Source organism: Indicator indicator, chromosome 12 (assembly GCF_027791375.1).
Source record: "Indicator indicator isolate 239-I01 chromosome 12, UM_Iind_1.1, whole genome shotgun sequence".
NCBI classification, from domain to species: domain Eukaryota; kingdom Metazoa; phylum Chordata; class Aves; order Piciformes; family Indicatoridae; genus Indicator; species Indicator indicator.
In genome coordinates this window covers 8964839-8989490 of record NC_072021.1, presented here as the reverse complement: position 1 = coordinate 8989490, position 24652 = coordinate 8964839, and the positions used below count along the sequence as shown (strand labels likewise).

Genomic DNA, 24652 nt, shown 5'->3' with positions numbered 1-24652 from the left:
TTTAGCAATGTTTTGCTATCAGGAACACTTTTGGGTAGTTGTTATAGTGATGGCTTTTTTTCAATGTCAGCATATCTTAGAGGAGAGCAATCAGTGACAGAGCTCCACCCATCTGGTCTCCAGCTCAGGCATGCCCCTGGCAATGCAAAACTGAGCTGGAGAGACATTGGGTGCCTGAGAAAGTTTCAGAAGTGGTCTAAGATAACAACAGCTCTTCTGTTTGTTACAGAGCACGTCTAAAACAGGGGAGGTGCTCCTGCAGAGCCTGGCTGTTACTACATGAGTTACTGACTGTTTGGTACACACTCACAATGCACAGCCAGCAATGCCCAAGACACAAACACAGCTACCTGTCTGAAGAGAGAGCAAGGCTCAGAAATGCATTTCCCTTTTTATCATTTCATCCAACCACATGACTCCTCCTGCAGGCTCTCTCTTATACATTTTAAAGGTCTACAGTTATGAAACTTCTAATGTAAGCCTTTTATTGCTATTTACATTTCTGGCTCCCATCATTTCAGAAAGAGCCGAGGGCAGAAGGGAGGGAAGAGTGCATTAGAGCACAAAACCAGAAACTAAAAGCAGCTTTGCTGAGCAGTGGCAGTGCACAGACTGCACGCCTGGCTGATGGCTCTTTCAAAGGGCTGTTTGAAAAGGATTCCTCCCTCCAGACTGTAACAACAGAGGCTTAAATGACTTGTCTCAAATGACTAATATCAATCCCATCATTCCTCACACACACTCAAAGTCTGGGTTACAGTTTCTCCTGCCGGCCCTTTACCTTACAAACCACACACAAAGGCAAGGCTTTTGTTTTGTTTCAACACAAATGTCTCCAGCAAATGTTTACTCTCCTCTCTTGAAGCTTCCTCAGCCCACACCACACCCTGGCAGCTACACAGGAATGCCATTTGCCTTCAGTCCCAGATGCACACTGAAATTGCAGCCCTGTTTGGTACCATAGGTTAACTCTTCTTTAGCACACAGGGGTGAGTGTGCATGCCTGGCATGGAGAGAGAAAATACAAGCGTGTGCTCTTGCACATGGACATGCCTGAATAAAGCAGCAGCCCAGCCTAATCCTACATCATTTCTTCTACTAATTCCCCAGCTTAAATATCTCTTCCTCCAACTTTTACATTTTGAAAGTAGATAAAATGTTCATTTCCAAATTTCATTAAATGAAATTTGATGTAACTTAAGGAGGAAAATAAGAACAAAATAATTCTTACACTAGTCAAAACCTGCCCTGAGTAGCAGTGTGAAAGACACATGGACTGTCACCATACATCACTGCTAGAGACTGTGCTGCTCTAGAAGCTTGACTTTCTCACTGTGCCCACTTGAATCACAGCTCACTTCAGTCCACAGTGCCCAAGAACCTCATCCTGCAAATCACTCACTCACTGAAAACAGCCCATTACTGTATGGGCTAGGCCAAAACTCATTAGATAACTGGAAAGGCTCCCCCAGGCTTCAGCAGGCCTTGGCTCAGACCTGCACCTTCAGTTAAATATAGCAGGACAAGGCTGCACAGCACACAGCTCCTGTACACAGCAAAACCCATGTGCCAGCACCTACCTGGCTGCCAACACCTTTCCTTACTGCCTGTAATCCACTGCCTGGTTCTGCCAAGCAGCAGTCAGAAGATGAGGGACCTGACACAAGGAGCTGAAGCCACCACCCTACCTAGTTCCCTTCACTTACTCAAGTAACAGAGGCCTCTGCCTGTGCCCTCTGAATGCCTGTTTCTTCCACGTAACTGAGTTGCTGCCTTAGAAAGCCTGAGCAGGCTCACTAATAGAGGCAGATCTGGCTGTCACTCCCTCACCCTGAAGGGCTTCCAGGAGGAGGGTACTGCTCTACTTGCATGTGGCAGGAGAAATCTGGCTTTAAATCAACTGCCCTCGAGGAAGAGGAGGAAAGCAAGAAATCTAAAGCTCCAGGTAAGCCTTCCCAGATGCAGGATGCAGTCTGCCAGGAGAGACAGGGATATCTGGCTGGGGGGATTCTTGGCTAGGTGACTTCTGCTGATTCTGTCTGATTTCTCAGGATCGCTCCCCTGGGCCCTTCCAACAACCAGTTTGTTTTCTTGATTTCTTCCCAGGCCAGCAGAGCACTTCAACAAATCACATCTCAGAGGCCCTAGAAAGAACTGCTCTGTACCCCTTTTGTCTGTCTTGGAAGAGAAAGGGCTTTGTGCCTCTGAGGTTACGTTTTAATCTTGAAATTGTGGTGAAAAGGCAAAACAACATTGAGCAGAAACAATGGATGGAGTCAGCTGAAAGAGCATTCAAAAAGCTTAAGAGAGTCTGTAATTAAGCCTCGAAACTCTTCATCTCTCTTGGATGAGGTAATTGCTGGATTAAAAACAGCCCTCAGTGACATGCCTGAGAGTCGCCAGCTTTCAAACACCACAGAGGCATCCTGTGGGAATCCCCAGCACAACTGGTTCCTGTACTGGACTCTGCACCAGGAGCACTCATGCGGGTACCTGCACACAGGTGTGGGGAGGGAAACACTGCAGTGCAGAGAGAGGCTCTCAGGCACCACCTGATTCATGCTTGATAGCCTAAGACCAAAGCATGTTATGAACCCTCCTGCTTTTATCCATACATCTGCAGTTCAAGCTCCTAAGAGATCAGGGATTTGATAACTAATTGTGTACAAGTCAATCTGCATTTTATTGACTGCTTCCTGCAGAAATCCAAGTGGCTTTCTCAAACTTCACTCTGCCATTGCTTTCAATCCAGCAACAGGAGAGCCACTGTTTAAAAACCTTACTGGGTTCTGTTTCCTGTGATCACTGTCAGAGTCTTGTTCTTAAGTGTCCTGGCACCCAAGGCAAGAGCAATGTGAATGGTGTGAAACTGAAACAAAACAGCTAACAACTGGCATTAGTGGTTGTGACTTTCTTGCTCCTTGGTCAGCATGGTGTCTGGCTAAGCCTGGCTTTCAGCTGCAAGGGTTAGAGAACTGCCAGCCCTGCCAATGGAGATGAGAGTTGCTGTTGGGCAAGACTGCCACGCACCAGTCCTGGCAGAACTTCTCTAAAGGTCCGTGGGAAGTCCATCATGTTGGAGATCCCAAACCTGACTTTGCTTGCATAATGCTGACGTGCACACAAGGGTCACTTACTCTGTCTGCAGAGGCCACCACAGCACTGTATTCTGAAATGCAGTCCTGTAAGGAGAGTATCTGAGGTGCTGAGAACGGAATCACTGCATGAGTAAACAGCAGCATTAGCAACTGGGCCAAGTACAACTCTGTTTACCAAGGCCAAGTGGTTTGCAGAACTACTGTCTTTAAAACGTGCAGAGCTGAAGCTCCTGGTACTGCCAACCCCAGCACGTGCAGGCAGCAGCTCACTCGCTCCACGCAATCACCCTCCTGCTTTGTTGGCAGTGCAGTGGGGAGCAGTGCAGGGGCTTCTGTCTACATCTGAGGGACCCTGGGCACTACTTGAACACAGGGCATGCTGTATTCAACACAAAAACAGTATCAGGAGCTTGCTAAGCTAAAGTGTTTGCCACATCCCTGGGAGCCCCACATTACCCCCCCCTCCCCTTGTTGTACACAGCCTATTTCCTTTCTTGTTTGCTTTCCAGGGGCCAACTCCTTGTGATTAGCAGCAGCTTTTCATTTCTCCTACAGTCGTCCATGCAGCTGAAAAGCTCTGCCAGCCTTTAGATAGCTCTGAGAAACTTCTTAAGGTGCTCTGCTCTCCTGGGTTGTAGATTCACTGCAGCAGGCACAGCCCCAAATGCAGACCCCCATATCTGAGGGTACTTGACCACTGCATATGGAAGGAAGGGGAATGGGAGGAAAAGGAAGGGGAAGTGGGGGAAAAGGAAGGGGGAGAAAAGAAAGGGGGGGAAAGGGAAGGAGAACATTCACCTTGTGTCCTACACTGACACTGCAAGTAGGAAAAAAATCTTCTACTGTTTCTCAGGCTGGGTGTATTTTAAATCACTGAGAGGCCACAGGTAAGAAAGCCCAAGATGAGAACCCTGCAGGCTTCCCTCGGCATGTCTCTATCTGTCAGTACAGGGGTGTGAAAGCAACCTCACCCCGACAGCCCTTACACAGGGTGGCCAGAACCCCTGGGGTCAGTGGTGACCACAGCTGGCCTGGCTTTGCAGAGCTCACCTCCACTGACCCTTATTATTTGTTCAGAAGGAGACAAGTGGCACTCAGAGAAGGATGCCTTCTGCATGGCTCTTCCTCACCTTTGCCTCCTCATTGACATCCCAAGTGAAGGACACAGCGTTGAAAGCGATTTCTTCAATGTTCCCAATGGTATTGAAACTCTCCTTGTAATCAGCTGCAAGACATGGCAAACAAAACAGAGGACTCATGAGAAGGGTTTGAACTCTCTCTTTCACAGACCCTATCACATCTTTGTTTTCTCAGCTGGGTTGTCTAACCCACCAGAACTACCTCTTGTATTGTCTCTGTTGTGTTATTAATAACCTTGTTGTACTGCAGCCTGAGTCTGGTGTGCAGGCAAATCCCAGCTAATGTTCTTGCAAAGTGCTGCTTGCTCTCAAACAGAAAACCAGTGGGACTGCAGTGGGAATAAGGGGGTGCACTAGGGCCAAGGAATGGCCCAAACTAGAAAATTAACTAGAAGTTTTGTAAGCATTTGAAGAGACTTCTCCAACCTTGACATAAATAAATGGCAGTACGGTGACTCTCAAAGAAGCTTCCTAAAAGGTTAACAGTTATCAGCTCTTTCAACTTTCCCAGGAATTAATGCACTGGATGCTGGGTCTCTATTTAATAAACAAATATATATATACATTTAATCACACACAAACAACAACAACCCCCCCCACCAAACAACCAAACAACAACCAAACAAAACCCACAAACAAACCAAAAACCAAAGAAAAAACCCACAAAGAACCCTAAATACTAAAATAGCAAACAAACAAAACCAGTAAGGCTGGAAAACCACCCAAAACAGACAACTTCCAGGTCTTCTTTTCTTTCACTTTGCCAGCCAGTTTAACATCCTTCCTTCTTTGTGATGACAGATGAAGAGAAAGCCCTGGTCTGTAAGGAGGTAATAGCCTCTTGATTGAAGGAACTATTCAGGCAATGAATCAACTCTCTCTGGGACATCCACATTGCCTTAGAATCACTTCACTGTCAGAGGGCTGATATCACACTGTGCAGCAACCTTGATCTGGTGTTTGGCCAAGTCTGTGCTTCAGAAGCACTGACTCTTAGCTTTCTGATCAGTTACAGAAAGTGGATGTTTTTGTGGCCTACAAAGGAGATATCCAAATGGTTTTGTTTCTTTTGCCTTTCTAAAAATAAACTGCTGGTCTGTAAATAATTTCTAGGTAAGAAATATTTTTAAATCGTTTATAACAAAACCATTGCTGCAAGGAAAATCATTTAAGTTCTGAGCTGTGCAATCAGTATACTTTTCTCTCATTTGAAGCACAAGGATGCTGGCATTTAACTGGGCAAGTGAAACTGTGTACCTAGGATCCAGGGATGGTTTTGGATGCAGTGAAATTTCACTGTTCTGAGCACAGCAGCAGCACAAGACACACAGTGATGCCAAAAATGAACACGGTGCTGGAGAGGGCAGGCAGACTTTTCACTGCCATCATGAACTTATATCTCCTCTTTGACTGAAGTCACTGGCTTCATTAACTAAATCCAGAGTGGGAATGCAAATGAGAGGCATTAGAAGACACCCAAGCAGTTTAGTCTGCATATGCACACACCCACCCACCCTTAAATGTATGATTCAAAGTGCCTGCTGCATATGGCGTGCTGTGGAGGTGCACTCTGGAAAGACATGCACAAGATGTCTTGTACAGACATATTGGCTTCTCCTAAAGGGCTGTCAGAATCTCACATCCCACAAGCCCTTCCCTTCCCCAATATAAGCCTCTGCTTCCTGGAATGGCACACACAGGTCTCACCCACTGTTTGCAAGCAGAAGAGATCCTCTTGCCCTCAAGCTACAGACAATGGCAGGAGGCTCCTCAGAGCGGTTGACACCCAGGGATGCTCAGCAGCTGTTTGTGTAACTGTAGTTTTTCCCTCTTCTGCTGCTGTGAGCTACCAGAAATAGGAAACTGAGGTTCTTCAGCATGCAAACTCCCAGTTTTGCAGGAGTGATTTTCTCGTGACTGCACATTAGGCAAAGGCCACTTAGTGCCAGACACAACTCGTCTGCATGCACTGCGCAGCGCTGCCACAGCTTTTGCAGTGTGCACATCGTGAAAACTGTCCTGCAGAAAACCCCAGTCTGAAGCTTCCACGCCCAGCTTATGCTCATGTTTGAACCTATTCCAGTAGCAGTCAAATGGTGGTAGTGATTCTGAATCACCCCTGTTTGCTGTAACCCAGCACTGTGTTCTGTGTTTCGCATTATTTGGAAGGAAAAAGCCACTGCCCCAACATCACAGAACAGGAGGAGTGGAACAGTCAGCCTTTTCCTCACTCCTGCTGAAAATAAAGTGTCTCCCTCCTTCTCCATAAAAATCTCTAACTGATATAGCTGAAATTCTGGAAGACACCGTTCCTTCTTGCTTAACATGTGTCAAGTCCTCAGGTTTATTCCTCCAGTGCCAAGGACTTGCTGATCCTGCTAATATTGATGCACCTTCAGCCCCACTACTGCATCCAGGCCATTCAAGCATCCTTCCTGCCAGGAGGTGTCCTGCCAGCACACAGACCAAATTAAAGCAGTGACCTTTGCATGTCTGGAAGGAGAGAACAAGTTACTCTGTTTCCTCTGATCTCCGGAGTACAGCAGAAGGCCTTCATGCAGACAGACAGACAGAGAGATCTGTGCCACCAAGAACAGCTGCACAAGCAGAATGGTCACCCTTAGAGCTGAGCACCCCAGAACTACACTAGCCCAAATTCATTTGATTCTCTGCCTGCGAAGGACCAGGTTGTGCTCTAGATTCAAAGGGCATGCAGGAACAGTTACAAAGGATTCACAGATGTCAGACAGGAGCTACAAACACTAAGTTGGAGCACTGCTCATGATTATAAACATGGATAAGACAGGTGACACAAATTCAAGGCTATTCACAGATAGTTTCAAAGGAGCAGAACACATGATTAACCCTTTACATGCTGTTGACAGTTGAAGTCCAGAACCGAAGAGGGGATGCTAGAAGATGGCCAGAAGATGGGACATGCCCTGAAGATGGGACAAGTCTGACACAGACCCCTGTCCTTAGCAAGCTTCTCTCACTGTTGAAATAGCTCTCCATGATGTATCCTGGCAGACATCTAGTTCTCTCTGCTGACTGCACAAGGCCTGGACACTAACTCAGCATTTCTTTACAGGAGCCGTGAAAGGATCTGAAATCTTCACAGAGCCAAGCAATGATTCAGCTTGGAAGGGATTCCTGGAGGTTATCTGCTTCGACCCCTACCCTACTCCCCCGCAAAGCGGGACCAACCTCGGATTTGGAGGAAGTTCCTCAGATCATCTGATGAAAAAGAATGGCAGCTTTTGCTACATACAGCTGGATGCTTGTATGGCAAATTTGCCCTAATGGAAACGTACTGGGTAGGAATTAAGACCATATTGCAGCTGTTGTCAAGAAAACTCTTCTGAGCAGCATTTAGGTCTTTTCTTCTGAAAGTACTAAGGTGAACCAAGCTCTTACAGTCCATCCATCTGATGGGGAGGCTGTGCCACCAAGCATCTCCACATCAGGCCTTGGTCCTGTTTGTAGTCCAAGTAAAAATACAAACCAGACTGCCTCAGAAGCCAGCACAGCCCCGCCCCAGCTGGGGCTAATGGACACACCAGAGCCATTCACTCCAGCACAGATAAGCACACAGCTCACACAAAACACTGTCCCGCAGAAGCTGGTCTGCTAGGCTAAGGGAACTGAAAGGTGCCAGGACACCAGGAGGGTGCGGGCACTGTGCTGGAACAGCTCCTCAGCACAACCTGCAGAGCTACAGCTGAGCACTGCAGGCTTGCAGGGACTGGCACAGAGAGCCAGGCAGACTTCACAAACAGCTGTGACCTGGCATGGTAGTAGTCATTTGGCCTGGGATGGAGGTTTTACTGCCTTAACTATTCCCAAGAATAAAAGAAGCCAAACAGCTGGGGAAACAGCTCAACCAGAAGTAGAAGAGGGAGAAAGGAGATTCAGGAAGAGCTGCTTTGACCAAATACTCTTGACTGTAAGTAATGCCAGCCTCAACAGAGGCTGTAGCATTTGGAAGTCAAAAGGCAACACATGAGTAGGTCCACTTGGAGCCTGATGCCCTGATCACCCTGTTTGATCAGCCCTGAAGTCTTGCAGTGCTCTCTGCAGGTAACCCTGCTTCATCCTCCCCCTTCCCTGCCCCCTCTCATTCCTGCCGTTCAACGGTTTGGTTCCCTCAGGCGGTCGAAACAAGAGAGACTTTGGTCCTGCCCACTGCTCTGCCTGGAATCCTCTGCAGATGGCTGCATGTGTAAACTGCTCGTGGGAGGGGAGAATTGCTTGATGTCTAGACACTCCCACAGATCTCAGCTTCAGGCTCCTTGGCAGCAGGTTCGTGTTCCTCTGCTGCACAGGGGTAGGGCAGCTGTGGCTGAAAGGGGTTTGTAAACTCCTCAGGTGGGATGAAGAGTAAACAGGTCTCAGGACAGCACACCAGAGCCTGCTTCTCCCTCACTTCTCTCTGACACCAACAAGACTCAAAAGCTGGGGTGTTAGAGTCCTGTGTGTTCCTTTGCAGTCACCACAGTGATGGCTTCTTCGTTCTCAGGCTGCATTTGCACAAACAGATTGGCCAACAGAACTGTTAGGTGAGCTGCTGCTGCCACTAGATCAAAGAGTGTGGTCAGCCTTTGAAAATCTAAAGGAAACAAACACTGCCACTCCTGAGGAGGTGCAGAACTTGAATTCCCAGCAGCAGAAGGTGGAACATTAAACACCCAGGCAAGGGGCAGCTCTTCCTTGTGTCTGCTGTGGCTCATTCCTTTTGGATGGTCTCTGCCCTGCTTCCTAAAGCCTACAGCACGGACCCAGCAGGGACAAGCCACCGCTAAAAGCTGTGGCCCAAGCCCTGCAGCCACTGCCAGCATTTCCCACCACATGCCTATGTAAGGTACCAGAGCTTTCCACATTCTGCAGCCTTCCCTGAAAGAGCTGGAGATCCTCTGGCACTCACCGATGTCCAGGACCCTCTGCTTGGCCGTGTGCTGCCGCGAGTGCCAGTACTTCCAATACTTCAGCTGCTCCTCTCTGTTCTTGTCCTCGCTGAAAACGACCATCACCACGCTCTAGGGAAACCAACACAACTTGCTTTAGTTCAGCTGTCATCAACAGCTGGAAACACAAGAATTCACATTGCCCATGTGCTTATCCAGTCACCACCCTCTCCCGGTGCTCGGGTTGCAGGAGATCGCTGCTTTTTCATTCCAGTCCAGCACTGCAATGCAGGTAAAAACCTCAGGGCAGAGCTGCTTTAAAACAAAGCAGGGCCTAGGGGTATGTTCTTGATAGTCCAAATAAAATTTCGTCTTCTTCTTGGATTGAAGAGGTTTAAATTGCCTTAAGTAAAATGTGATTGTTTCAAAGTTAGAGGCTCTGCAGTTCCAATTCTGACCCAAGTCCAGTCTCCAGTTCAAGTGCTGGGGTTCAGACTCTTGTCACCCTGGAAGCTGACACTGCATTGCAGAGGGATGTGCTCACTGGCTAAGGGCAATCCTCCTGCTCAAGAGGAGGACTCTGGCTTCCACGTATCTAATGCCAAACTCAGCATGACTGGATACTGGGATTTACAGTGCTTTTCAGCTCAGGCTCTGAGTTCCCTTTGTTAAAGTGTGTGACTCAAGGGAGACATTGAAACTTCCTGCAAAACTTCACATGAGCAATAAAGGCTTTTTTAAAAAGCCCTGCTGTAAGCAAGAAAACGAAAACCACAAAATGAAAGAGTGCTCATACCAGGTGAACCACAGTGAAAAGAAATAGAGGGGAAAAAAACCACTTTCAAGTCTCCTCTTTTGTTCCCATTCCTCCCGAGTTACCACCAAGCTCATCAAAAACACCAACAAACTGTTTCACAAGCTGAGGAGCTGGATCACAACTGATTCATAATCACCACCACAACCCTTTATGTGCCTTGTGACCATCTCCATGCCACCTACAAAAGCCAGATATCACCACTACGCTTTCCATGCCTAGCTACTCTGTGTGTACAAGGCAGTGGCTGCCATGGATGAGTCCTGGCTTATGCCCATGCACACTGGCTGGCCATCAGCTATGTGCTGACTGGCTGGGGCTGCACCAGGGGCTGCACAACCACAACTGACAATGCAGACTGCAGCTTCTCTGCCAAGGACAGAATCAATCTTCTTCCTCTGTGAACCCCTCACGTGGAACTTGTAGAGATTTAACTCCTTCAAAACCTCTCACTTTTCTGCAGGGTTTAGATGTAATGGAGAACAAACTCAACAGTCACTTGGCTGAGGGCCTGGTAAACAGAATGTGATCACGGAAGCTGTGTCACAACCTTCCATAAGCTGCACAGCCTCTGAAAGAAACAGTCTCATCTCCAGCCTTCTAGTACCACAGCTTCAAAACTTAGGTGATTGTGCAGTGAAGGAAACTTATGAAGACTGGTCTTCAGTCAGCCCACTGTGCTCCTGACTCCTGTGTCAGTTATAGAAGTGCTAGAGCTGGCACCACAAAGGAGGAAGCAATAGGTAGCTGGCAGAGGGAGAGACTCTTCAGCAGCTGATAAGTCTTAGATCAACTTCAGCAAGCTACAAAACATCATCAGCCTCATGTCCTTAGGAAACCAGGCTAAACATTAACTGCTATTCAGCTTTACAAACCACTGCCTCTTTTTATGCAGAGTCTCTCTAAACTCTGTGTATGACAGAAACACAGGCTGCAGTTTGCTGCAGTGCTCACACTGGCCTCCATTGGTTCCTTCCACCAAAGGCACAACATTTGTTATGTGCCTCGGTGGTTTGGCTGCAAACACTTTTGCAGCCTCATTCATATGCAGCCCTTCCAGCTTCAGGGTGAAATGTGCAGGGCAGCTACTGAGGTTAATTGTTCATTCCAAGGTTACTGGGTTAGGATTTTCTTACACAAAACATTATGAGGGAAATCAGGAGGCCTGTTCACTAGACAGGTGTCAGTAAACACCCAAGGCCCAGTTTTCCCCACAGAGCCTAAGATGCAAATTATCCATTTTGTCCTATTTCTGGGTGAATACCGAGTGAAAGCTCACACCTAATCAATGGAAATGATTTAATATTTATGTCACAAAGAATGGCTTCAGCTCCTTACATTCTATCTGAAATGTAGCTGCTGAAGTGCAGCAGTGAGTGAAGGACTTCCACAGCAGATGGAGTGATTTTTCTCTTTGATCATGGCAATGATGTGGTCACCAATGTGAGATGCAGTATCTGTGCAATCAGAGCCTGGCCAAACCACAAACTGAGGCAGACATGTTTATAACCAAATCTGCAGAAGATAACTCTTTGAAAGCACTGGATCCCAAAAATGTTTGAGACCACCATCAGTATTGCTCTCCCACCTTTAAACGGGGCATAAGAGGAAGTCTGCTCTGTCTTCTCCCACAGGAGAATGAACACAATTCAAAGCAAATCAACCACGGTTATATTTGTCTGCAGAGCTCCATCCCCAGCTAGGAAAGCAACTGGACTCTACCCTGACTTTGCTGATGGGGTGCCGGAAGCATTTGTTGTCCCCGGTCTCGCTCAGGGTGATGGCGTAGAACTGGCCTTTGTTCAGGTAGGTCATGGGGCCCTCCCCTTGCTTCTGGCGCAGGGACTTGGTAGCTTCCAGAGTGTACTGAAAAGTGCTGTTGAAAAGACAGGAAGAGAAACACCAACAAAATCCACATCACTGGCTCCTCTCATGCTCATTTATTACAGATTGCATGCACGGTGTAAGCAAGGCCTCAGAAGCTCACCACAAAGCTGCAGGCTGAGGTCACACAGGTGTTTGTGAAAATACATTTTTTCCTCTTTGCAAGCTAAACACAGCTGGCAACCAAGCACAAGACTCTGCTGTGGGCTCCACAACACCCTGCTGCATGTGCTTGGCCTACAGCTTGACCACTAGGGTGAAGCACCCATTAGTGTCACACAAAGGGACTGCAGGCTGCATGCTGCGACACTACTGCACGATGCACACCGTGCCAAGTGCCCTGGGACATGCCCCTCAAAGCCTCCCCTCAGATAAGACAGCCTAACGAGGATGTGTGCTGGGAAAGGCTTGGGATGAACCACAGTCAGACACAGGGAGTCTTAACAGAGCTGCCCACAGGCTGCTCCTCTGCTTGCTGGCATTCTCTGAGCTTCAGAAAGGCCTCAAAAACTGTCAGTGCCAGGTGTGCTGCACCTGGCCAGTTTCACACCCCTGTATGGGACCACTTGGCAAATTGCTTCCTGTTCCCAGCTGGCAGTCAAAGTGTGCCCTTGAGCAGGAGGGTTACTACTACCCTTAAAACCCACTGCAGTCACTCCAGTGATTGGAGCACTACTCTGAATCTCACCACCAATCTTAACTAACGTCCTGCGTAGTCATTAAGAGATCTTCTCTCAGGTTTCAAATCACTTTCATCTTCACCACCTCTTCTCAGTCTGAAGTTTTCATAACTCCCAGGAAAGATGGTTTTTGTTTTGATTAATGCACATCTGGAGATGTCATTCTGACAGGGACTTGGGCCATAGTACAAAAGACTTCATGCCTGAGAACTGTTATCAGTGCCAATGCCTTAGGATTCAGTTTTATATCCAGGGTAGTAAGTGTGTAGTCCCTGCTTAGTACCTGTCTCATTTGTACTGCCTGTATAATGACTCTGCTCTGAGCTCACTGCACTTAATGACTGCTTTTATACTCCTCAGAAAACAGAACCTCCACTGCAGCAGCAGACATATCCCAGGAAAAATACGTAGGCATGTTTCTGTTTCTGAAGGGAGAGGAATCTCCCAGGTAGAGCTATGCTATGAAACAGCAGCTTACAGCTCTACTTCTCCCAGTCTTCATCAGAGTGACTCTGCAGTGTCTGCCCATTCTGCAGGCACTGCTCTGTGCCTGAGGAGGACATTTCCTTCAAACTTCAATTGGTGAATCTTTTTAAAAGACCTTTTTGAATTCTTAGGGGTTTTTTTTGTACATGATTTGGAATAGATTCTTCACTTATTGTATAGGTAAGCATGAAGTACTGCAATGAGCTGCAACAAGCAGTGTAAAAAAACAAAGGGCTTCCCAGGAAACCTGTTAGGAGTAACTAGAAAGAAACAGAAGGGGGAAAATAAAGATTGGAATTGCATAAGGTTGGTGGAGCCAGTTCAGCATCCTGCCACCCTGAGAGGTGGGGAAGAGTGCCCATGAGCTGACTGTCTGAGCTGTGCCCCGTTATCTGAGTGATCTCTCAACTGTTTTAATCTCTCCTGTCTCTGAGGGGTCTCAGGGAACTTACTAATTTAAAACAATGCTGAGGCAACATAGCAGATGAAGACACAATCTGCTCAGACAGGAAAGCCAACATCTGCAGACGAGGGGAGAGTGAGGCTGGGCAGCATCAAGGGAGTCCTGCAGGTGCCCTGGGGTGATGAAAGGGAGGGTGTGGAGGGCACACAGGCAGCCTCTCCTCCAAGCATTCAACACATTCCCAAGCTCAGGTCATACCTTGTTTGTTCGTAGATGTATTCCTCAGCCCCCACCGACACACTGCGGTACTTCTGAAAAACAAAGGCAGCAGTCAAACACAGCCTGATACAATCAGACTGCAAGGGCCAACCAAAGCACAGCCATGCTTAGCTAAGGACCCCTCAGAGGGAACCATCCACCACTCAAAACCCCTGCACAGTCTTACATCAGGACTGACAGTGAGAGTTCATTTCTGTCAAGCTTTTGGAGTTTTTCATCACCTAATTGCTACAGGAACATAGCTGTAAAACATTTTCTGCCTAGGCTTGAGCACATTCTAAAACAAGCCTGGGAAGGTGTCCCCTGTCTCAAGGATTACGAGAAGTTCAGATGAAATCTGGAATCAGTAAAATGCTGGCAGCACTTAAGTTGCTGCACTGTCTGCTTTGAATGGCAGTGGTGACACAAGCTAACAAAGTCTTTTAGCTTAAATTAAGATTCTGTCAGCCAAATGCACCCTTGCCCAGATGGAGACCTGCAGTCACTCTTTAAAAAATTAAAACACATCTATCAAAACCATTCATCAAGAGGTGGAATTCTGACAAAAATAATTAGTTTTGCTCATATTAAACAATGATTTGTACCCTGTTTTCCAGAACAAAGGAGCCCCTTCATACACTACTCTATGCCTTGCTGCTTCTTCCTGGCTTGCCTTTTGCCTAAGCTGTGCTTTTGCTGCTGTCTCTGATTCACTGATGGATCATTACATTTCATCTCCAGGACTCCTTTTGTGATCACCACTTAACCAATTAAAAGCTGGTTTGTTTCCAGAAGTGTAAAGCCAGGCAACTTTGAAGAATTTTAGTTTTACCCTATGCACAACCAGGCCACAAACCAACATCCAGCCAGACACTAAGTGCACAGGGATTAGGTATCCATGGGGAATACTTCCTGAGGATCAAAAGTCAAGGTTCCAGGAGCAGTTGAACAGATAAGCTAAATACTCTAAGAAATGTAACATCTGAGAAGGATTACAATAAAAATGGTCCCATACTAACAGCCTAGTCAGAGGCTAGAGGCTGACATTGTCAAAAACATGCAGTTTACCTACCCTTGAAAATTTTGTCTGTGCCATAAAGGACCATTGAATTAATCACAGCTAAATAAGGGTATGAAAGAGATGAGAAAGTCCCATTTGATTGTTAAATGGTATCCAAAGAACACAGCAAGCCACTGATCGAAGAGCCCACTGCCAGAGGAACCTCTGCACACTCAGGCACCCCTTCAGAATCACAGAACTGCCACTCAGTAAACATTTGGAAACCATTTCTAAATGTATACTGTGCTTAAAACCTGAGTGGGTATCAGAGCACATCTACTGCAGCCAAACCAAATCATTCTCACCAAGGGAACAAGGATATCAGTAAGGGCAGCTGAGTCCTACTTTAAACACCAATTTAGCCCAGGATTCTCTTTTGGTATGTTCTGACACATTGCTTCATGCTCTCCCCACACCTGCTTCGTACAGCTGTTCCTGCACAACAGCACATGGCTGGAGAAGCAGACAGAGCACATCCTGAGATTTGGGTAGCTGAGGAAAAATCATAGAATGGTTTGGGTTGGAAGGGACCTCCCAGGTCACCTAGTCCAACCTCCTTGCAGTGAGCAGGGACAGTTTAAGTGTTGAGAGAGGATGTGAAACCTTCTCCTCCTCCCATGCCACATCCATATGAGCATTTGTGGCTGGAAAGCCACTAACAATGGTACACACTTCACCTAGCAGCTGCAGATGGAGATTTACAGCCAGCTGTACAATGAAGAGAGGAGGTGAAGCCTGAGTGCACCTGGCAAACCATTCCACCCATTTTGGCAACCAGATCTGAACTACCTCTTTCTCCACAGACTGGAGAGTGCCTCGATGACGAGCACCATACCCTGCTATTAGCCAATCACTTTGGAAAATGTGCAGTAAAATAGCACCATTGCAACAAAACTGCTGTAAAGTGGAGTTTGGGTACAAGACCAAGGTATGGATGTCAATTCCTTCTTGAGCTCAAAGCTCAAGAACACTGCACAGCACAGACTGTTTGGGCAGCTCTCAGCAGTGTTCCAGTGCAAAGCAAGGAGAGGGAATCACTCAGCCTCAGCACCCAGGGACAGCACTGCTGGGCTTGCATAAAAGGCCATTTCCCAGCAGTCATGAAAAGCAGCTGAAATGGTGTCATTTGATAATGCACAGCAGTGTTCCTAATCCAAGCGTTGATCTTACTGACTTTGCAGAGGCAAGCCAGATTTCTTCATTAATTATTCATTTATTTAACCTAACTGTGCTCTGTATCTCAAAATGGATTTCACCTGCAGCTATCCTGATCTATGATGCTTGTGTGAAGACCATTTCCTTTGCTATAAATGCACACACACAAATACAGAGGGCATGTCTCACACATCCAGAGGAACTCAGCCTTAATGAAGCTTACCTTGTGGTTTTGTTAGTCACAATTTCATAGAAGAAAAATTCAAGGAGACTTTTACCACCTAATCTCTCTGCAGTTATTGCTTGTTTTAATTTTTAGCTTTCTACGTTTCTGGCTTATTTGCAGTACTCTGCAGAAGGCAAGAGCAGCCAGAGGGTACTCAGCAGATTAAAGCTGGCTGTATCACTACTTGGCCTGAGCATAACCCTAAAACAGTTAAAGGTAGCTCCCTGTCTCTCTTCTCCTCCTCATTCCCTTACAGATAACACACACCCCAGACTCTCCCTGCCTGTTAACTTCTCCATTCCCATTCAGTCACCTAATTCTACTACTGTTTGCCACCTGTTCATGTTGAGGAATAGAGTTCAGTGCAACTGACAGCTTCTGAATAAATGAATTGGGTTTATGCAGCAGCAGAGGCTAAGGATGCTCACTTCCACTTTCAGAACAGGAAGAATTCCCCAGTTACCATGTGGCTGCTACTTCTCACTGTCAAGAACAGGTCTGAAGGCAGAGCTTGCTAATGGAAAACAAATCTTCTTTCAGAATGGCAGCCATACTTTACTTGACACAACATCCCTGAAGACAAAAGATCAGGATTTGTTATTCCCAGAGATTCCAATAAAACAAACTTTAAACCTGTCTTCCAGAAGGCCTCATGCTGCTCCTGTACAGTCAGAGCAGAGCCTGACTGGAACACAGCAAGCAGCAGAGTTTAAGTTGTTGAAAAAAGCATCACTGTTCTTCCAATTGCTCTTGACTGCCCAACTCTCCTTCTCTTGTTTACATTGCATTTGTTTACAGCTTGTTACCGAGTTTGTGGAGGTCAGTTTGAGGTGGCACACTTACTTCTGCTCCTCCATCTTTAAAGGTGTCACTGTAGGTGCTGTCTGGAGTGCTGCGCTGGTCATCCTTCAGGTAGTTTGTGTGGGGAGCAATGCTGGACACCTCGTATGGCTCAAAGATAACCCCTCGGTGCTCCTCACTCTCTCCTCTGCCATAGTGTGCTTGTGGGGCCATAAACACAGGGGTGAACTCCTCTGCTTTAACCACAGTCACTGCAGTCCCCGTGATGGGTGTTGAGCTCCCAGACACATTTGTGTTGTATTCCCTTTTGGAGGGCTCCAAAGGGTCTTGGTTCAAGGAGAGGTTAACTGGCACTGTCTTCAGGACTTGCACGCGGTTCTCTCCCCCACTTAAACTGCTCTGAGCTTCTGTGGTATTAAGGCAATTTCTGTGAGATAAAACCAAAAAAAAGGTTATGAACTGTCCTTAGAGAGCAAACCTCCTCCTTAGATAGCTCAGTGTTCTCAGATGGCAGGGAATGATAAGCCAGTGTCCTAAGAAGCAGCACATTAACAAACACTGGGCAAACAGAAGTGAGGCAAACAGAGAAGGCCAAAGCTCCCTCACAGCTAGGGACAGAGAAGTCATTTGCTCTGACCTATAATCAGTATGACTTGTTACAATAAATTCTGGGTATCAGGGGTTGCTTTTGCCTTGGCTTGAAATTTGGATGCAAAAATCAATCCACCAGTGCCCTTAAGGCACAAAATAAGCATAAAGAGTAAGGTGAGGTATGGATCACTCACAGCACATCATTTGCATGTGAAATAGGCAGAACACCACCAGCAACATTCCTACACTGCTGCATGCTCTTTCAGGCTGCTGACAGGACAGGGCTGTTTGTGTAACTCTGGTACCAATGCCTTCCTGAAGGAGCAAGCCCAGACACCCCCTGCATCAGAGCAGGTCAGTAACTGCAGTGGCTGGAGGGTAACCTTCAGCAGCATTCCCACATCTGCCTGCAGTTGCTGCTGCAGGCAATCTGATTGCTGCCTGCTGCACCGCCATAAAGCCTCCAGCAGCTGCACACACTGCTTTGTTTTCAGCCCAGGAGAGATGCCCTGCCCCTCTACTTCCTCTCTCGCCTTGCCACTGAAGGCCACTTCTGTCAGTCACACTCAGCTTAGGCATTTCTCCAGCACTGGCAGAAGAACTGTCCCTCAAAAAGTTTCAGTTTGTGTTCTGAAGCAGTGAATTTGTCCTGCTGCGTGTTCAAACATCCACCTTGGGCACTTGTGCAGAACCAGCCACATTGGCATGGACCTTGTGCAGCTTCTCTCCACTTTAGTTTTAGAAGACACCTTCCTACACAAACACTTTGTTCTTTCCACCTAAACACATACTCCCTCTCCTGTCTACAAGTCTTCCTAAAGACAGCAATCTCCTCGGAATCTTCAAGTCACTTGCAGCCTCAGAGGAAGGCTGAAATCTCAGAGGACTGAGAAAAACCTTTTGAGCAAATGATTTTAAGAGAGCTATTTCATTTGCTTCTGGTCAGCCCCCAAATTATGTTAAATAAAACAGTCTAAATCAGGTTACTAAGGCCAAACTACTCATTTTTTGCTCTAGAAGAAAAAAAAAAAGGCAAGTAAAGAAGCCAATAGCAACTGCAGCATAATCTGATTTTACTCAGTAGCAGCAAAACAACATAACTAAACACAACCAAATGCTGACAGTTGATGCTGATTTGCAGCCTGCATGGTTAACAACACTGTTCATGTTTCTAATAAAGTAAGAGTGAAAAGCAGTGAAGTTTGCTTTCCAAAACAGTCTTCATTCCATTATCATTTGGAAGATAATCATAAACCCTCAGGCTACCACAACAGCTCCTTCAGCTCACAACTGATCAACACTGTTAGTATGATTTTGAATAATACTGTACCTTTTATCTTGGTCTTCTTGATTATCACTCACTTTGTTAACAGACAACAGCCTTTTATCTCTGGGCACCTGAGAACAACACCAGGCATGGGGTCAGGCAAATGCAACTGTCAGGTATTTGCAGCTTCAGAGTGCTTTACTGCAACAACTATACACCACCACCACCACCGTGTCAGTGCTGTGTAGTTCACATATGCCAGGAGCCCTTTTTCTGTGAGAGACTGTGAACAGAAAGATAATTTACAAGGGGGGGGGGGGGGGGGGGAGGAGGAAACTGTAGGGATTGTTTTCTTTTCCAGTCCTTGGGCACACCAGTCTGGAGCAAAGCACTCTTCTCCATCCTTGGAATATCAAGCTAGGCCAAGCTCTCTCTCACACACACACACACATTTCACTGAAGAATAAAAGATGAGGAGGATGTGATGCTTTGGTGGGCTCTTCATGGAGACCTTTTTAGCTCTGGGGAAAGTTTCAACTGAGCCACAAGCACCAGCTAAGCCCTGTTACGGAGCTGTCTTCATGGTGCAGGACAAGCACCATGGGGAAGTTTGTGGATCCTTCCCTTTCCTAGCATGAGGACAGGTGAGGGCATGCTGGCATGTCATCAGAGCACAGACTTCCACTTTGCTGAGGGCATCTACAGCCATAAGAAGTAAAAATTCAGTCAAATCTGGCTCCTCCACAGACTCAGAAGTGACATCAAGTGACAAAAGATTTTTCTTCCCACATACCCATTTCCTGACACCAGCATAGATACAAAATCACCGAGGGCAAAGTTGCTGCCATGACCAGGTTTTTGTTGGTGTTTGTTGCTGAACAAGCAATCTGGGAGCTAAAACTTTGAATCTATCTTTTCCAAAAGCAGGCAGAGTCATCCCAAAGCAGCACTTAGCTCAGGATAAAGAGCAAAAACAGAGCTAAGGATGGATGGCAGCTGTGCCTTTCGTCTTTAAAGACTTTAAAGAAATATCAGAAAACCATCCAAATTGAGAGGAAAGGCAATACTACAGTGCACTGCAGGGCTCAAGATTAACATCAGCTGCATCTGCAAGACAGCAGCAAAGTCAGACACTGCTAGACAGAGCCCTTCCTTCTCCTAGGGAAAATCCTCTCTCCCCATCAATTGTACTGCTGGTTAAAAAATTATTTCATGTATTGCAAAGTGGGATCCGTGTCACAGCTTGCACATGTTGATTCCCCTCTTAAGATCACATATTTATCCCTGAAGGAGGGTCCACTTTTAGGTAAACACAAGAAAAAATAAATGGGGGGGGAAGTTTAGTTCAAATACTTCTCATTGACTGGAAAAAGTGCTTCAAAAAATTCCCCAGCATGTTAGAAATAATGAGCCAGCTGAGAAATAAGGACAAGGCAAGGGAGCCTGGTGCACCTCTGCAGAGAATCTGGGTCTCCTCTACACTTCCACATTACAACACAGAGGTTTAGGTTAGGTTTTAAGCTCCTGTTCGAGAACATCAATAGGAGTTGATGCTTTTCTTCCAGTTCAAGACAAAACCAGTTACGACTGAACGCTGGAAACAGCTTTGAGATCACCACCTTACTCCATCTGTACTCCAAGTCTTTTGCAACTGCCTGGCAAAAGGAAGAAACCTGTCTCTTAGAACATAGTTCTGGGAAGAAAAAGGGCTGCTCTCTGGTTTTACTTGAGAAAAAAGCATTCCTGAAGCATAAGGTAGCACTTCAGATGCTCACACACATCGAATGCATGCTGCATGTTACACCCACGGCTGCTCCACAGGCTCTGGCAGCTCTGGCAGGCAGAGAAAAGGACCTTTCTTCTCTCTCATTAAGAAAAGCTTTTCTCTACTGACAACTCCATGCAGAAGCAAGGGACATCTCTTGAAACATAATCAGTAAAGAAATTTAACAAATATCTAACCCCGAGGTTGAGGTATGGCATCCTGCCTACCACCCCCTCTCCTGAGCATTCATTCCATGACTGTAGCAGAGACTAAAGGGAACAGCCCATTCTCTAAAAGCTTTGATACTCATAAATACTAAAAGCACAGGATTTTAATTTTACATTTCCACCCCTGCTACTTCTTCATTAATTACAAGGAGAGCTGGCATTGTTCTGCTGGGTGTCACAGAACAACACCTGTCCAATACAGGCTTAGAGAGGAGGCTTCAGGAGTCCTGAGACAGTTTCAGTGCAGTCAACAGTTCCACACTTTAGTGCATGGAAGGCACTGACTGAGTTTACAGAGTAGAGAGAGGTCACCCTGGGTGTCAGGGTGACATTTCTGTATGACACAGACATGCAGGACTGTAGGACTCTCCTCTGATTTCAGTAGAAATCTTGAGCACAGCTCTGCTTAAACACTATGAAATACACTACATGGTAGGTAAAGCCTTGGGCTTAAAACCAGATATGAACTGAAACTGTCAGGGCTTCCCTTGTACATCAACTGAGATCTCTACCTCTGTGTCCAGCTCTGTTTCTGTCCTCCACCTTTCTATTCAGACTGCAAAATTCCAGTGCAAGAGCTTGGCCTCACTGTACATTTTTATGTTTGCATATAGTCTACTGCCATCATCACACAAACAAGAGTCACATGGGAACTGTCAGACCCAGATACTCCAGTTAAAGAGCAAAGTAAAACATCTGTGGAATGAACCAGAAAAGCAGACAAACCTACAGGTGGACAAGGCCTCCTTTTCCACTCTTTACCTAATGCTGCAAGTATCCAAGCACAAATGAAAAGGGGGCTAATTGATCCAATGCCACTGCAAGCAAAGAGGAAGGCAGATATGCTCAAAAAAAAAAAAAAAAATCAATGATGGTTACAAATGTAACACAGGAATCTTGATTTTCTTTTTTCTCTCCAGAGCTAAACACATCAAAACACCCTCAGACAGGCTTCTTAAAATGGAAAGGTGCTTAGTGCAAGAGAGAAAACAAGATGCAGTGATTTCTGTCTTTGAAAACTGGCTCTTCTGATGCCTCTTACAGTGTTCCCCGGCTGGTGCAGCAGGGAGGAGTAACTACAAAGTTACCTACTTTATAATAGTCATACAATAGGCCAAGAGCAGCAGCACTGTCCTCATCACCATTTATGCTCATCATAGCCTTGGTAGCTGCTGTTAGAGGGTTCTCCAAATACGACTTCCAGGCTTCATCCTCGCTGGTGTAGGCTCGTCTGGTGTTGAATGAAGTGTCACTTGGCACCAAGGCCACAAGGCGCTTGTTACTGCATAGACAGGGAGAATAAAATGATGATCCAGAAGGGATTACTTTAGTCACAAGGCATGTCAAAGAACATCACATTGCTCAGTGGTATGACTACATCAAGCAAGCATCTCTGTATTAAACTTGGTGGCATAAATATTTAGCAGCATTAGGTATCTTCAGTGCTTAACCAAGAAAACCCTGCATCTGTGCAAATATTGTGAAAATAATTCCAGTGTATCTTTACTAATACACAGAGCTACCCAAATGTTTTAGAACCACCTCGGGGTGGGGGCGTGGGGGGAAATAAAGCAATATAAGAACATTTTGCCCCAGTATTTTTGCTAGATGTACGCTTGATTAGGGAAAAATACATTTAGCTAACATCAGTTGTAATAAAAGGACATAAATGGAAAAAAAAGTACTAATACTAATGGAATGTTCACCCAAGGCAAGCAGAGATCAGCATTGAATACCTGGGTACACCCTGTAACTCAGCTGTTTTCTGCTTTTGGAATCCAATTTGTCTGTAATTTCACAGGTTTTCTGTAACAGGCCATGAGCAATGGCTCCAGTGGGTGGAGCACAAGCAGTCAACATACTTGGTCACAGTTCACATTTTACCACTCACCACACGTGGTTACAGACCCATGGCAATACACACCAGACCATTAGCGAGTGGGTACATGAAAGTGGTCCCAGCTGAGCAGTGCCTGTGCATAGCACAGGAAAAGCTGCTGCACCACAGCTACGGCTGGCACTTCCAGTATGATGGAAACAAATGGAGATTATAGCACCTGGTTCTGTTAAATGTTCAATACATTTATGGATAAGAGAGAAACGGAAAACAAACAACAAAACAGGTAGCATTCCTGTTAGAGAAGACAGCAGGCAAAGCCTGGGCAGGGAAAGAGTGGAGCAGGGGTGTGCTGCTTGGGCATGCTCCAAAAGCGCTGGTCAGGAGCTGTGGCTCAGGTTCCTGGGATCACAGTGGAGCTTTTCACACGTCACACCATACAAATCTGAGAGCTGCAAAGGTGGCAGAGTAATTGAGCACGCTGACCTCACTCACAGACCTAGCAGACATTGCTGGTGGCCTTCACAAAATGTTTCTTGCTTTCTTCTACATAAAACTGCTCATTATTCAGTCTCTTCTTTTTGCTCTCCCCTACCTGCAGCACTAGCACCTCCACAGACCTAACCCCAGCTACAGCTGCTGCTGCCACAGAGAGTGGCATTCAAGCACTGTGCACCTGAGTCTTTTATGTCAGAAATAGGATCTGAGAAAAGCACAACTGAATCCACACAGTATAAACACTCTCAGGTACCAGCAGTCTCTTGCCTGGCCCCACACTGCAGTGATAGCAGGCTGGAGCTTTGCCTGGGGCTCCACTGCTGCCCCAGTGCAATCTGCAAAGTGCATGCTCCAATGTTTAAGGAAGAGGAGGGAGAGGGTAAAGATTATAATCTCTAAGGTTCAAGATTACAAGTTTCTGTAATGAGAAAAAATAATCCATCCGGTACACAGAGCAGAGTTTTATGAGCTCTGTGGGGGAAGAGAGAGCATTTTGTAGCTTTGTATCATAAAACACAGCCAATAATTGCAGTTCAGATTCTATTTCCCTTTCATCTAAAATTTTTGCATTTTTACAAGTTTCCTTCCTTTTCTGAAGGCCTTTCTGCATGGCCTTTTGCTGTCTCTTCTAAAGATTTTTGTCCTTGTTACAGGTTTGCTTCAGCTGAAGCAGCAAAGAGGAGCCCAAGGAAAGAGAGACCTGCTAGGTCCACTAGCCTTTTCAATACTTTATTGTTAGCGACTCAGATCAAATTTGCCACAGCCCTCTTGTTTGTGCCAGAGGTAGCTGAGAGCCTGCTCCCACTCTGGAGTAGCAAATTCTCCCTGGCTCAGAGGCAATTATTCCAGGCAAGGATTCTCCTTTCCTCAGCAAAGCTCCCCTTCAGCTAAACGCAGGCTGTTTTGCTGCACGGGCAGCTGCACGGTGCCCCGCACAAGCCACCGCTGGCTCGCTCTCCTGCCGCGATCCTCCTGACAATCCCTCCCAGCCCTTCGGCACTCGGGGCGCTTGCAGCCCCGCGGCCGTCGGCACCGATGTGAACACACCACAGGCGGACTGTCAGCTCCCCCTTCGGAACACCCCTCCCGAGGCGCTGTGCTGGCTGCAGGGACGCTACAGGGGAGCAGTCAACCTCCTGCTCTGCCTCACTGCAGACTTGGAGCGGTGAGGAGCAAGAGCTGATGCACACCATCGTGTTGGGGAGAAGATAGAGTGGGTAACTGTTCTAGGAATGGACACTCAGTAAAGAAACAGTTGGGAGGGCTGGAAAGACAAAGGTGCATAGACCGAGAACCTCCCCAGCGCACATTTTCTACAAAATCCAAGTTTTCACGTTTGAAAACTAAATCTCCATCTCCTCTGGCTTGAGATACGGTCTGCAGCACAACCAACCAATGCACTCACCGTGTTTACTCTGCAAACAGACCGAAACAAAAGCACTAAGAAAAAGGAAAAACTTCCTCATCACTGCCATCCCCGTAATCACCTCTGTGGGAGGTTAATGGCCAGCCCTAATTATCACGATTTAACATAGTCAATAATTTCAAAGGTTACATCC

The 24652-nt window shown here is 46.5% G+C and overlaps 1 protein-coding gene across 1 annotated transcript in view; it reads right to left on the bottom strand.

The window, feature by feature from the left end:
- The window catches only part of GRHL2 (grainyhead like transcription factor 2), a 55920-nt gene extending 31634 nt beyond the window's left edge, over nt 1-24286 (bottom strand). The window contains exons 1-8 of the mRNA XM_054385279.1: nt 24037-24286; nt 21851-22083; nt 18830-18897; nt 16951-17335; nt 13667-13719; nt 11678-11831; nt 9162-9273; nt 4229-4323 (exon numbers count right to left, since the gene is read on the bottom strand). Coding sequence (XP_054241254.1) covers nt 4229-4323; nt 9162-9273; nt 11678-11831; nt 13667-13719; nt 16951-17335; nt 18830-18897; nt 21851-22083; nt 24037-24286 — 1350 coding nt within the window. The remainder of the gene's footprint in view (nt 1-4228; nt 4324-9161; nt 9274-11677; nt 11832-13666; nt 13720-16950; nt 17336-18829; nt 18898-21850; nt 22084-24036) is intronic.
- Nucleotides 24287-24652: the final 366 nt, after the last annotated feature.